Source organism: Pipistrellus hanaki (genome assembly GCF_964339955.1).
Source record: "Pipistrellus hanaki genome assembly, chromosome: 16".
NCBI classification, from domain to species: Eukaryota; Metazoa; Chordata; class Mammalia; order Chiroptera; family Vespertilionidae; genus Pipistrellus; species Pipistrellus hanaki.
Window position 1 is genome coordinate 2,251,334 of NC_140518.1, and position 11,368 is coordinate 2,262,701.

Consider the following 11,368-nt stretch of genomic DNA (forward strand, 5'->3'; position numbering starts at 1 on the left):
GGCACCGGCTGCTCCAGGGGCACGAGGTGGGCATCCACAAAGCCCTGCTGGGCCTTCCGGGCCAGCCCCGGGGAGGGGGGCACGGGGGAGGCCCCCCGCTCCGCGGGCAGGTAGGCCAGCTGGCCCCGGTAGACGCGCAGGGCTGCCAGGCGCAGGAGGGTGCCCATCGTGAAGCGCATCTTCCCCAGGCGCCGGAACTTCTCACTCTCGATGTCCACGTCCGCGATGAAGCCCCAGGCCAGGCTGAGCACCGAGAAGACCCGCTGCCCCGACCCCATCTGCAGCGACAGCAGGCTGGCGGGCGCCAGCCGCCGGCGACACAGCATCAGTGTGCAGTTGTTCAGGAGCGCTTCGTTGGCCACTTGCTCGTAGCTGTGGGGGAAAGGACTCATGCATCCTCTGCAGAGCCCCTCCCAGGGAGTGGGGGTGGAGGGGGGCAGGGAGACGAGCAGGTAGAGGCAGCCACGAGAGGGCCCCAGCACTGAGGGTGGGAGCTCCAGCAAAGAGGGAACAGAAGTTACCCTGGCAGATGAGATTTCCTAAAAGAAACCCAGGCAGCGGGCCCGCTCTGAGGGGAAACTGAGGCCCGCTCCAGCCCTGGGTTCTCACCCCGCATAGTGGTTCAGAGAAGCTGCCAGCGCGTTGCCGGAACCCGACGGGAGGCTACACAGGGGCTTCTGGATGGCGGTCACCCAGTCGGGCCGCTCCATGAGCCCGTTCACCACCTGTGGGAGCACAGCGGCCTCAGCCTGGGGATGCCCCTCACCCCTCACCCTCTCCCCCCTCCTCCCTCCACGCCCCCCCCCCCCCCCCGCAGGCCTCACCTCGTGCATTAGCCCGTCTCCAGACATAACCACCAGCGCGTCCCAGGGTCCCAGCTCCTCCGTCCGCATCAGCTCCTGCGCGTGTTTCCGCCGCTCTAGGAGGGGGCAGGCCAGGTGGCTATGGAGGAGGCTTCCGTCCGTGGGGGCTCCGCCACCGCCCCCCTCGGGGAGGCACTCACCAGTGAGCATGAGCCTGAAGGAGATGTCCGCCTGGGCCAGCTGGGGCTGCACGAGGCTCCGGAAGAGCTGCAGGCCCTTGCCCTTGCCGCCGTACGGGTTCAGCAGCACCAGCACGCTGCAGGGCTTTGGCAGCAGATTGCGGGGACCACCGGCTGCAAAGAACCAGCCTGAAAAGGCCGAGTCCCCCGCCGGCCACCAGGGGGCGCGGGGCCACAGCGGGGGCGCCGGGATGGGAACGGGCCCCAGGTACCGGGCACTGGGTGCAGGGGGGGCTGGCCAGAGGCAGCGGCCTCCCGCAGGGAGGGCCAGGAGGGGCAGGGCACCCCGGGCATCGCCGTCCTTGGCTCAGGCCCTGCCACTGCCCGGCCCCGTCAGGGCCAGCGTCCCCGCCCTCTCTTTTGTCCGGCTGAACGGGCACCCTCCCGGCTCAGGGAGAGAAGGGATCCCCTCTAGCTCTCCCCCACCCCCGGCCCACACAAACCTTCATCCATAACCTTGACCCGCGGCTCCGGCTGCGCGGGGCTCCCCGGCGGCGCTGTCGGGGCGCTGTCCGCGGCGGCCGCTCCTGCCTTCGGCTCCTTATCGGCGCTGCCCAGGCGGGCGTCGCGGTGCCGGCCGTGGGGCTCGCCCTCCCCGCCCGGAGTGCGCGCTACGGGGACGCCCGCATCGTCCCCCGGGGCCGCCGGGTCTGGGGAAGAGGAGACGGCGCTGGCGGAGGCCCGGGCGGCTCCCCGCGGGGAGGGGCGCGCAGCCGGGTCCTCGGAGCCCGCGCGGGGGGCGGCGCGCCTGGGCATCGGGAAGGCGCGGGGGCCGGGGGCTCGGTCTTCGGAAAGGTCCCGGGAGCCGAGGCCGGCGACACCCAGGGCGTTCCCGTCCTGGAACCCAGCTGCCAACCGCTGCGCCGGGTTCCGGCCCGACGGGTGAGTCAGGGCCCCGCGGGCCCTCCGTCCGAGCCGTCACCTCCCGCCCCTCCCCCGGGGCCGCGGGGGGAGGGGTCCGGTGACGTGGAACCCCACAACGTGACACCGCGGGGCACCAAGTTTGGGGCGAGCCATCCCCAGCCCCGAGCCGCCCCGGTGGCCGGGCCCCCCGCCCGGCTCCAGAACGGCCGCGGCGGCCGCGAGCACCTCCGGAGGCCCCGCTCCGCCGGCCGCGCGCCGCGATCGTGGGAGCCGCGCCGGGGCCGCGCGGAGACGGACCCCGAGCCCGGCCGCCAACCGCCGCCGCCCTCCGCCCGGCGGGCGCCGAGGCCACGCGCTTCTCGGCCGCCCCGGGCCCCGAGCCGCGAGCCGCGGGGGCAGGGCGGGCGGCGGCCCTACCCAGCGCGTCCGGTTTGCGGGGGGCGCCCCGGCCCCACCGCCGCTCGGCGGACGCCGCTCGTCCCGGGCTCGGCCCCGCGTCCGAGGCTCGGCCGGCGGGAGAAGCGCCGGCTGCTCGGCTCCGCCGCCTCCGGCCGCAAACTTTTCGCTCAACTTGGCCGCCCCCCGCCGGGATGCGGGAGGCCCGGCTTCCGCGCCGCCGGCCCCGCCCGCCCGCCCGCGCGCCGAGGGGAGGGCCCGGCGGCGGCCCGCCCCCCGCTCCCGGCGCCGCCCGCAGCCCCGGGGTCCCGGCCGGTCCGCCCCGGCCGCTCGGGCCGGCGGGAGGGGAGCCGCAGCCGGCGGGCGGAGGCGAAGGTTCTCCGCGGGGCCGAGCCCCGGACCCGGGCACGAGCGGCGCGCCGCGAGCGCAGCGTTCCGGGCGCGTGAAGGTGAACGCGCGGCGCGGGCTCCCCGCGAACTCGCCGCGGCGCCCGGAGTCGGAGCGGCCGGGACGGGTCCCCCCTCCACCCGCCCCGCGCCAGCCCCCTGGGGGTCGGGGGCCCGGAGCCCCCCGCGCCGGGAGCCCCTCCGCTGCCCGTCCTCCCGCGGAGCCGGCTCAGGGTCCGGGCGCCGGGGAGCCGAGCGCGCCGCCCGGGGCGGGGGGCCGGGGGCCGGGGGCCGGGGGCCGCAGGCGCCTTTGTCCCGAACCTGCGAGCGTCCGCGAGGCTCCTCCGGGCCGAGAAGCTGCTCCCGCGGCCGGCGGGCGGCCCGCCCCCCTCGCCACCCCGGGCGCCTGGGGGTGTCCATGGGCCTGGGGGTCCGCACCGGGATGGGGGGCCCGGGCCGGGGCGTGGCCCTGGTCCCCGCATGGGGGGGGGTGCGGAGGCCAGGGGCCGCGTGTCAGGGAGTGGGAGCCACGTGGCGCCTCCGGGGTCGGCGGGGACCGGGGGAGGAGCGGCCCAGGCCGCGCGGGTGGCGCCGAAGCTGGAAGAAGCCAGACCCCCGTGGGGGCCGCGGCGGTCCAGGCCCAGCGGCGCCGAGGTCACCGGCCGCACGCGGCCCCATCGCCCCAAAAAGCGCGAAGGGGCGGCTCTGGCCGCGCTCCCACCCCGGGGCGGGCGCAGGGTCCCCGTGGGGGGCGGGCGGGCGAGGCCCCGGCGGCGGCTCCGCGCGCCCCCCGTGCGCGTCCCCGCGCCCCGGGCATTCCTGCGCGTCCGGAGCGCCCGGGCATTCCGGGAAGGTGACTCAGCGGCGGGCCGCGGAGGGGAAACCGGACCAGGGGGGAGGGAGGGCCTGGGTTCGCCCGCGCCGCCGGGGTCGGACCTAGAATGTGCCAGCCCCCCACCCCACCCCCCGCACCCCGGGCCGGCGCGGGAGGAGCGCGGCCGCAGCCGCAGTGCCGGTCCTGCCCGAGCGGCGTCCGGAGGACAGGGCTCCGCGTGGGGCTGGGGGGCCGGATCCCGCCCTCGGCCCTCCTCCCCGATGCCCTCCGCCCCCCGACCCCCCCCTCCTCCCCGGTGCCCTCTCCCCCCCGACGCCCCTCCTCCCCTGTGCCTTCTACCCCCCCCCCGACCCCCCTCCTCCCCATGTCCTCTCCCCCCGACCCCCCTCCTCCCCGTGCCCTCTCCCCCCGACCCCCCTCCTCCCCGATGCCCTCCGCCCCCCCCCCCCCCGACACCCCTCCTCCCCGGTGCCCTCCCCTCCCATCCCCCTCCTCCCCGGTGCCCTCTGCCCCCCGGACCCCCCTCCTCCCCGTGCCCTCTGCCCCCACCCCACACCCCGGCAGGGGTCGGAGTCTGGCTTTTGGCGCCTGGAGGTCGCGGCACGCGGGATGGGGCTCCCGGAGGAAGGCGGCTGCCGGGCCGGCCGGGCACTCCCTTTCTCTCCCTCTCGGAGGGCACTGCCATCGGCCTGAGTGGCCGCCGCCTTCAAACCTTGGGGTCCGATGGGAGACAGGGTCTGGGACGGTTGTGCCTGAGTCTGCGGTGGGACAGGATGCCTCTCCTCCCGGCTCCCGGGCTGGAGCCCCTGGAGGGGGTGGGGGGATCAGGAACCCAGCGGTGGAGGGGAGGGGAGGCGGGCGCCTGCTGGGCTCTCTGTGGGGCCCGGGGACCAGTGGGAGGAGGTGAAGGGCAAAGCCTCTGGCCCCAGTTCGGATCCACACAATGGCTCCTCTGTCCTGGCCGCCTCTCCCCCTGCCCGCCTCTCCCCCTGCCCCCTCACTCTTATCACTCACGCACCCTCCTCCCTCCCCCAGGCGCCTCTCGGCCCCTCTCAGAACTCTCCTCTCTGGGAACTCCCATCAGCATCTCTGGCCCAAGAGGCACCGTTGGGCAAGAGCAAGATGCTCTTCCCCTTTGGACGATGGGGAACCGAAACCAGAGAGGTGAAGGGCTTGTCAGGCCCCAGGCCGCTGGCAGCAGCCCCAGAGGCACAGCCAGGAGCGCTGGCCCCAGCCTCCGCCCTGGTGCTCCCGGTCCCCTGGCCCGGCGGGAGGCTTTCCAGGGAGCCGCCCGGTAACCCCGCTGCTCAGTCTCCCCGGGAGAGAGGACGCATCTTCAGAGCCACGCCAGGCCTCCTCCCGCCTCCCGGGTCCCGAGGGAGCCGCGGTGCCGGCCAGCCCACACGCCTGGCATCCGTTTGATCTGACCTGATCGCCAACCCGGAGCTTGGCACGCGGGTAATACCGGTCTCACAAGTGAAAGAAGCTGCCTCTCCATTTCCCCCGCCACCCACCCCTCATTCCTGCTTCTGGGCAGCCGCCCCAGGGGACACACTGAGCACCCCTTTTTCTTCTGCTGACACAGGGCCTCGCCCAGCTCTCCGGAAGCCTGGAGCCCAGGCTGCCAGGTGGCAGTGACTGGCTTTGGTGAGGCCAGGATTCCTGCCATCTCTCCCTTCCCAGGGGCTACGAGCTACCTCCCTTGACCTCCAACCCAGGAGGGTGCCAGGGCAAGGGGAGGGGTGCGGCCAGCTCACAAACTCTTCAGACTTGGGTCTAGGGCAGCCCCAGAGGTGGCTCAGCACCCAGCGCTTCCTAGATGCTGCTGGCCGCTCCAGGCCGGGGATGGTGGCGCTGCCCTGAGGGGAGGGGCCGCAGCGTTGGGACAGGTTCGAGCCTCGGACTGAGGAGAGGGCACAGTCCTCATGGCCACGTGCAAGTCCCCGCTTGGAAGGCAGAGCCTCCCAGCACAGTGACAGCCAACAGCTATGGTTGTGAGCTTGGACCTGTGGTCTGAACACGTGGCCCCACGTGCCTGAGTGATGTGGGCTTGATAGAGTTCAGGTGCGTGTAATTGTGTGACTTCGAAACTCAGGAGAACGTGGTAAACATCTTGACCACGCCCTTCCTCTGCCCGGAGCCATCGGCTATAAAACAGAGATGGCTGACAGGCCGTGGCGCTGTCCCTAGCTCTCCGTCAGAGGACAGCCTCCCACCCAGACGCAGCTTTCCTTCTCGTCTGTCTTTTCTCCATCCTTCACCGCTCAGGCTCACCATACCCGGCTGAGCTGGCTCGGCACACAAGGCGCCCAGTGAGGGGCTGAGTGTGCCATGGCCGTGCCGGCTCCCACACTGCCCCACGCCCTCAGGCCCTCGGGACCCTTAGCTGCTCGCAGAGTGTGCGGTGGGTGAGCCTAGCTCTACTCTGTTAACGTGGCTGTCCATGCTGAGCTGGAACCCGGGTCTCTCCCGCCTGCGGCCTCTGCCTCCCACATGGCCGCGCGCCCCAGGGCATTCCCCTTCCCGTGCCCTCTCAGGGCGAACGCCCTGAAGGCCGCCCGATCGCTCATTCCAGCTGCCTGCCCTGCACCTGTCTCAGGCAGCTGTCCCTGGATCGCGACCAAGTACCACAAAGGCTGCCTTCCCGGTGTTGATTGTCTCACAGTCCGGAGGCCGGGAGTCTGAGAGCCAGGTGTGGGCGGGTCGGAGCCTCCCGAGGCTGTGAGGAGCCTCTGCCCGCCTACCGGTGGTTGCCGGCGATCTTTGGGGTATGGATGCGCCCCCTGACCTCTGCCTACTTCGCATGGCCTCCCTGCAGGCGCTGGCTGAGGTGTGTTCTCTGAGGCCTGCGTTCTCTCCTGGGGCATGTCCTCTTTCAAATGCCAATTATCTGGGAGGGAAACCAGCAAGTTCTGAGGACTCGCGTGTTAATTAATGTACCACATGTTAATGGAAATAACAGCCCGGCCCGAACCGGTTTGGCCCAGTGGATAGAGCATCGGCCTGAGGACTGGAAGGTCCCAGGTTCCGTTCCGGTCAAGGGCACGTACCTTGGTTTCGGCACATCCCCAGTACAGGGTGTGCGGGAGGCAGCTGACCAATGTTTCTCTCTCATCGATGTTCTAACTCTACTTCTCTCCCTTCCTCTCTGTAAAAAATCAAATGTGTATGTGTGTGTGTGTGTGTGTGTATATATATATATATATATGAATGACAGCCTGGCCGGCGTGGCTCAATGGTTGAGATCGACCTATGAACCAGGAGGTCATGGTTCGATTCCCGGTCAGGGCACATGCCCAGGTTGCGGGCTCGGTCCCCAGTGGGGGGCATGCAGGAGGCAGCCGATGATTCTCATCATTGATGTTTGATTTCCTCCCTCCCTCTCCCTCTCCCTCTCCCTCTCCCTCTCCCTCTCCCTCTCCCTCTCCCTCTCCCTCTCCCTCTCCCTCTCTGGGATCAGTAAAAGTACGTTTTAAAAGATATCCATCTGTGCAGTACTCCGTGTCTGGAACAGGGCGGCGGTGTGTGCTGACGTGGGTGTGGGGGCATTGTGGTGCCCACTGTTGGGAGGCGCGGGCCTGCGCCGGCCCAGGCTGGCCCGCGGCTCTGCTGCCCCCGCTGCCACCTCTCGCCGCCGCCTCTTGGCGGGTCTGGCCCCCGAGCTGGTGGGCTTGTCCCCTGTGCTCGGAAGAGCAAACCTGAGCTTTTTGCGGGAGGATTGGGGTCCTACTGTTGCAGAAAGTGGCTCTCCGCCTCTCGGAAGGCCAAGGTTAAAGCGGGCCTCACCTCTTCTCCGTTCCCGAGGCCGCCTCACCCTGGCTCAGGCCTGGCCTCCACCTCCCAACGCCCGCACAGCCGCTGCAGGTCCCCGTCGGCTTCTGCTCCTGCTCTCGCACCTTCTCGGACTCCCACCTCCCTGCCTCCCTCTCACAGGGCCCCCGAGATCACATGCCCCCCTCCTCCCCCAGAGAACCCAGGGTAACCTCCCAGTCTCAAGAGCCGGAACTCCATCACAGCTGCGACCTTCCTTTTGCCATATAAGGTCGCATTCATAGGTTCGGGATTTTGACGTGGACGCCTCTGTGGTGCGGTTATTCTGCAACCACAGGGGGAGGAGGAGCCGGGGCTGCGTGGCAGCAGACCTTCCTTCTACCCCCCCCCCCCCGCCCCCACACCTCCCGGCTCCATCAGGGGACGCAGACCAGGACTCATTGTCCCCGAAGTCCCTGTGGGGCTGGAGAACACTCTTGCTCGGTCCCGTAGCCTTCGCCGTTCATCTCTGGCTCTTCCCACGGAGTCCGCACATCGGAAACGATTCCATTTTTAAAGGTCGCCCGGGAGAAACTGCCGCCCCGCTGCAGGGCTTCCCGGCCCGCAAAGCAGGCCTCTCCACCTGAGGAAGGGGTGGGACCGCCCGGGCACGGGGGGCAGAACTCCCCGCTGGGCTGGGCAGGAAGGGCTTACTGGCCACAGGGCACCCCTGGGGACCGTCCAGATCCTGTCACCGGACCTCCCGTCCAGCTGCCGCTCATCCCTGTGCTGAGGCCGGACCAGGCCGCCACGTGGAGCCTGCGGCCAGGACATTCCACGGCCCGTGAGGCCCCGTGACATCCGCTCCCCTGGGCCCGGCCCAGCCCAGCCCAGAGACAGCCTGGGGCGGGGGCGGCGGGGGCGGCCCTGGACGTGCACTCACCGCTCCCCTCCATCGTCTGAGCGGCGGCAGCGAAGGCCTCCTCCGAGGGCAGGGGCCCAGCTCCGGGCCGGGCAGCGGGCAGCGGGCAGGCCGGGCCGCGCTCTGTCTGTCGGCGGCCGATCCCTCGGGCTGGGCGTGGCCGGGTTTCCAGGGGCTTTTTGGTCGCGATGTTGTTGCTTTCACATCTCTCTGAAGCGCTGTCCTTGGACCGTGCCCAGAACAAACAGGCAGAGGCTGGACGCGCCACCACCGGGCCTGCACGTGTGCCAGTGGCCAGTGGCCTGGGCTGTTCGCTCCCACAGGGGCGGGGGGGGGGGGACACACGCCCCTCTGAGCCCGGGGGGGGGGGCGACACCCTTCCTCACCCCTCACCCCTCTCCCCTCACCCCTCCCTCCCCTCAACCCTCACCCCTCGACACCCTTCCTCACCCCTCACCCTCTCCCCTCACCCCTCTCCCCTCAACCCTCACCCCTCACCCCTCTCCCCTCACCCCTCTCCCCTCTCCCTCACCCCTCACCCATCTCCCCTCACCCCTCACCCCTCACCCATCTCCCCTCACCCCTCACCCCTCACCCCTCTCCCCTCACCCCTCACCCCTCTCCCCTCACCCCTCATCCCTCACCCCTCACCCCTCACCCCTCTCCCCTCACCTCTCACCCCTCACCCCTCACCCCTCACCCCTCTCCCCTCACCCCTCATCCCTCACCCCTCTCCCCTCACCCCTCACCCCTCTCCCCTCACCTCTCACCCCTCACCCCTCATCCCTCACCCCTCTCCCCTCACCCCTCACCCCTCTCCCCTCACCCCTCACCCCTCTCCCCTCACCCCTCATCCCTCACCCCTCTCCCCTCACCCCTCACCCCTCTCCCCTCACCCTTCATCCCTCACCCCTCACCCCTCTCCCCTCACCCCTCATCCCTCACCCCTCATCCCTCACCCCTCTCCCCTCACCCCTCATCCCTCACCCCTCTCCCCTCACCCCTCTCCCCTCACCCCTCACCCCTCTCCCTTCACCCCTCACCCCTCATCCCTCACCCCTCTCCCCTTACCCCTCTCCCCTCACCTCTCATCCCTCTCCCCTCACCCCTCACCCCTCTCCCCTCACTCCTCTCCCCTCACCCCTCTCCCCTCTCTCTCACCCCTCTCCCCTCACCCCTCATCCCTCCCCCCTCCCCCAGGGGGAAGCACAGCCTCTGGGAACACGGCGATGGGCCCCTGGTGGCCACATCCAAACCTAGGCGCTACTCGGGCTTCCCACGCGGAGGCCAGTTTGGGGGCCGGAGAGGGGCCTGAGGAGGGCAGAGCGCCTGCATGAGCAGAGCGAGGACGATGGGCCGCACAGAGTCAGCGGGAGGAGAGACTGGTGCCCAGCACAGGACAGATGGGGGGCCGCACCCCCAGAGAGCTCTCCCCTGCACGGCGCTGGCCATGCCGTGTGGACCCGGCTTTCCTCCCGAGATGCCGTTCAGCTCCAGGCCCAGGGAAGCAGCACAGCCAGGCCGGCCGTGGCTGCCGCAGCCCAGCTGGTTGGATACGGAGCCCCTGGCACCGACCCTGGCATCCGTCAGTGGAGCCCAGACGCTGAGAGGGCTCCGCTGCAGAGCTGCCCAGATTCTATCAGGTCCTCCCTGGGCCTCCCCTAGCTCTCCGCCCCGAAGCCCTGAGGATGGACCCGGTGCCCCTCCCTCCCTCCTCCCTCCCTCCCTCCGGGAGCACCCCCCCCCCCACCTTCCCTTCCCCTCCCCCCTCCCCCGCCGTCCCAGGCACCGCACCCTCAGCCTCCTGCGCCCCAGCTCCCGGCCCTTCCTTTGCCTCGGTACCCTGCTCCCCAAGGCCACTTCTAGGAATGGCTCCTCTCCCTCTGGGATTTGCCAGCCGATGTTCTCTTACACGGAGCCTTGGCTCTGGATTCTTTCCAGCCGGAACCCAGGTCCCGAGGTTGCTGGGCCCAACTTTGGTCTAAGCCCCATGCCATCCCAAGCACCAGACACGGGCCTGGACTGGGCTGCCTACCCCTGCCCACCCCGGCCCACCCCTTCCCACCCCTGCTTACCCCTGCCTACCCCGGCCCACCCCTGCCTACCCCTGCCCACCCCGGCCCACCCCTTCCTACCCCTGCCCACCCCTGCTTACCCCTGCCTACCCCGGCCCACCCCTTCCTACCCCTGCATCCCAAAATAGGCATCAGCCGAAACCGGTTTGGCTCAGTGGATAGAGCGTCAGTCTGCGGACTGAAAGGTCCCGGGTTCGATTCCGGTCAAGGGCATGTACATTGGTTGCGGGCACATCCCCAGTAGGGGGTGTGCAAGAGGCAGCTGGTCGATGTTTCTCTCTCATTGACGTTTCTAGCTCTCTATCCCTCTCTCCTCCTCTCTATAAAAAATCAATAAAAATATATTTTTTTAGAAAAACATCTTAAAAAAAAAAATAGGCATCAAAGAAATCGCCTTCCCGGCGGCTCCCTGCTGAGGGTCAAACCCTTCGGCCCTTTTCCAGACACAACCCAGGAATTCGTCAGGGTTACACGGCACAGCTCAGGGCGAGGGACCCTAACCGATGCCCACGTGTGCCCTGAGCCTCCGTGGAGCGGAGCGATGCCGTGTCTGACGGAGGGCCGTTCCCCAGAGCACCGTCCCTCGTCCTCAGGGCCCGCCGCCGGGGCCTGGCCAGTCCATGGCCGAGACGAGACGGCACCCTCCCGGAGGCACCGTCAGCCGGCCCTGCAGCCTCTCCCACGCTCACTGCTGCCAAGCGGAACGGGGAACCGCGTGGTCGCCTGTCAGAGCTCACAGACTCGTTCGCTAGTGAAATAATTTTGCTAAAATCAAATCAAAAAGTGAACCAGGCTTGGAGAGTGCTCCTGAGTGGGGAGAACATTTTTTTTAAGTAGATTTTTATTGATTTCAGAGAGGAAGGGAGAGGGGGGAGAGAGAGAGAGAAAAATCCATGATGAGAGTCAGATCAGCTGCCTCTTGCACGCCCCCTACTGGGGATCGATCGAGCCCACAATCCAGGCATGTGCTCTTGGCTGGAATCGAACCTGGGACCCTTCAGTCTGCAGGCCGACGCTCTATCCATTGAGCAACACTGGCTGGGGCCGGGGAGGGGCTATTAGGTGCTGGCTGGAGAACAGCTCTTTGTCTCCTTCCC

General features: G+C 69.4%; 1 protein-coding gene across 1 annotated transcript in view; it reads right to left on the bottom strand.

Annotated features, from left to right (window-relative positions):
* Positions 1 to 8,245, bottom strand: part of LOC311610791 (sphingosine kinase 1-like) — a gene marked incomplete at its 3' end in the record, with an annotated part of 9,350 nt that extends 1,105 nt beyond the window's left edge. Inside the window, exons 1-6 of the mRNA XM_084862309.1 lie at positions 8,218 to 8,245; positions 1,486 to 1,692; positions 1,004 to 1,156; positions 825 to 919; positions 610 to 725; positions 6 to 372 (exon numbers count right to left, since the gene is read on the bottom strand). Coding sequence (XP_084718435.1) covers positions 6 to 372; positions 610 to 725; positions 825 to 919; positions 1,004 to 1,156; positions 1,486 to 1,692; positions 8,218 to 8,230 — 951 coding nt within the window. The 5' untranslated portion in view covers positions 8,231 to 8,245. The remainder of the gene's footprint in view (positions 1 to 5; positions 373 to 609; positions 726 to 824; positions 920 to 1,003; positions 1,157 to 1,485; positions 1,693 to 8,217) is intronic.
* Between the last annotated feature and the right edge of the window lie 3,123 nt (positions 8,246 to 11,368).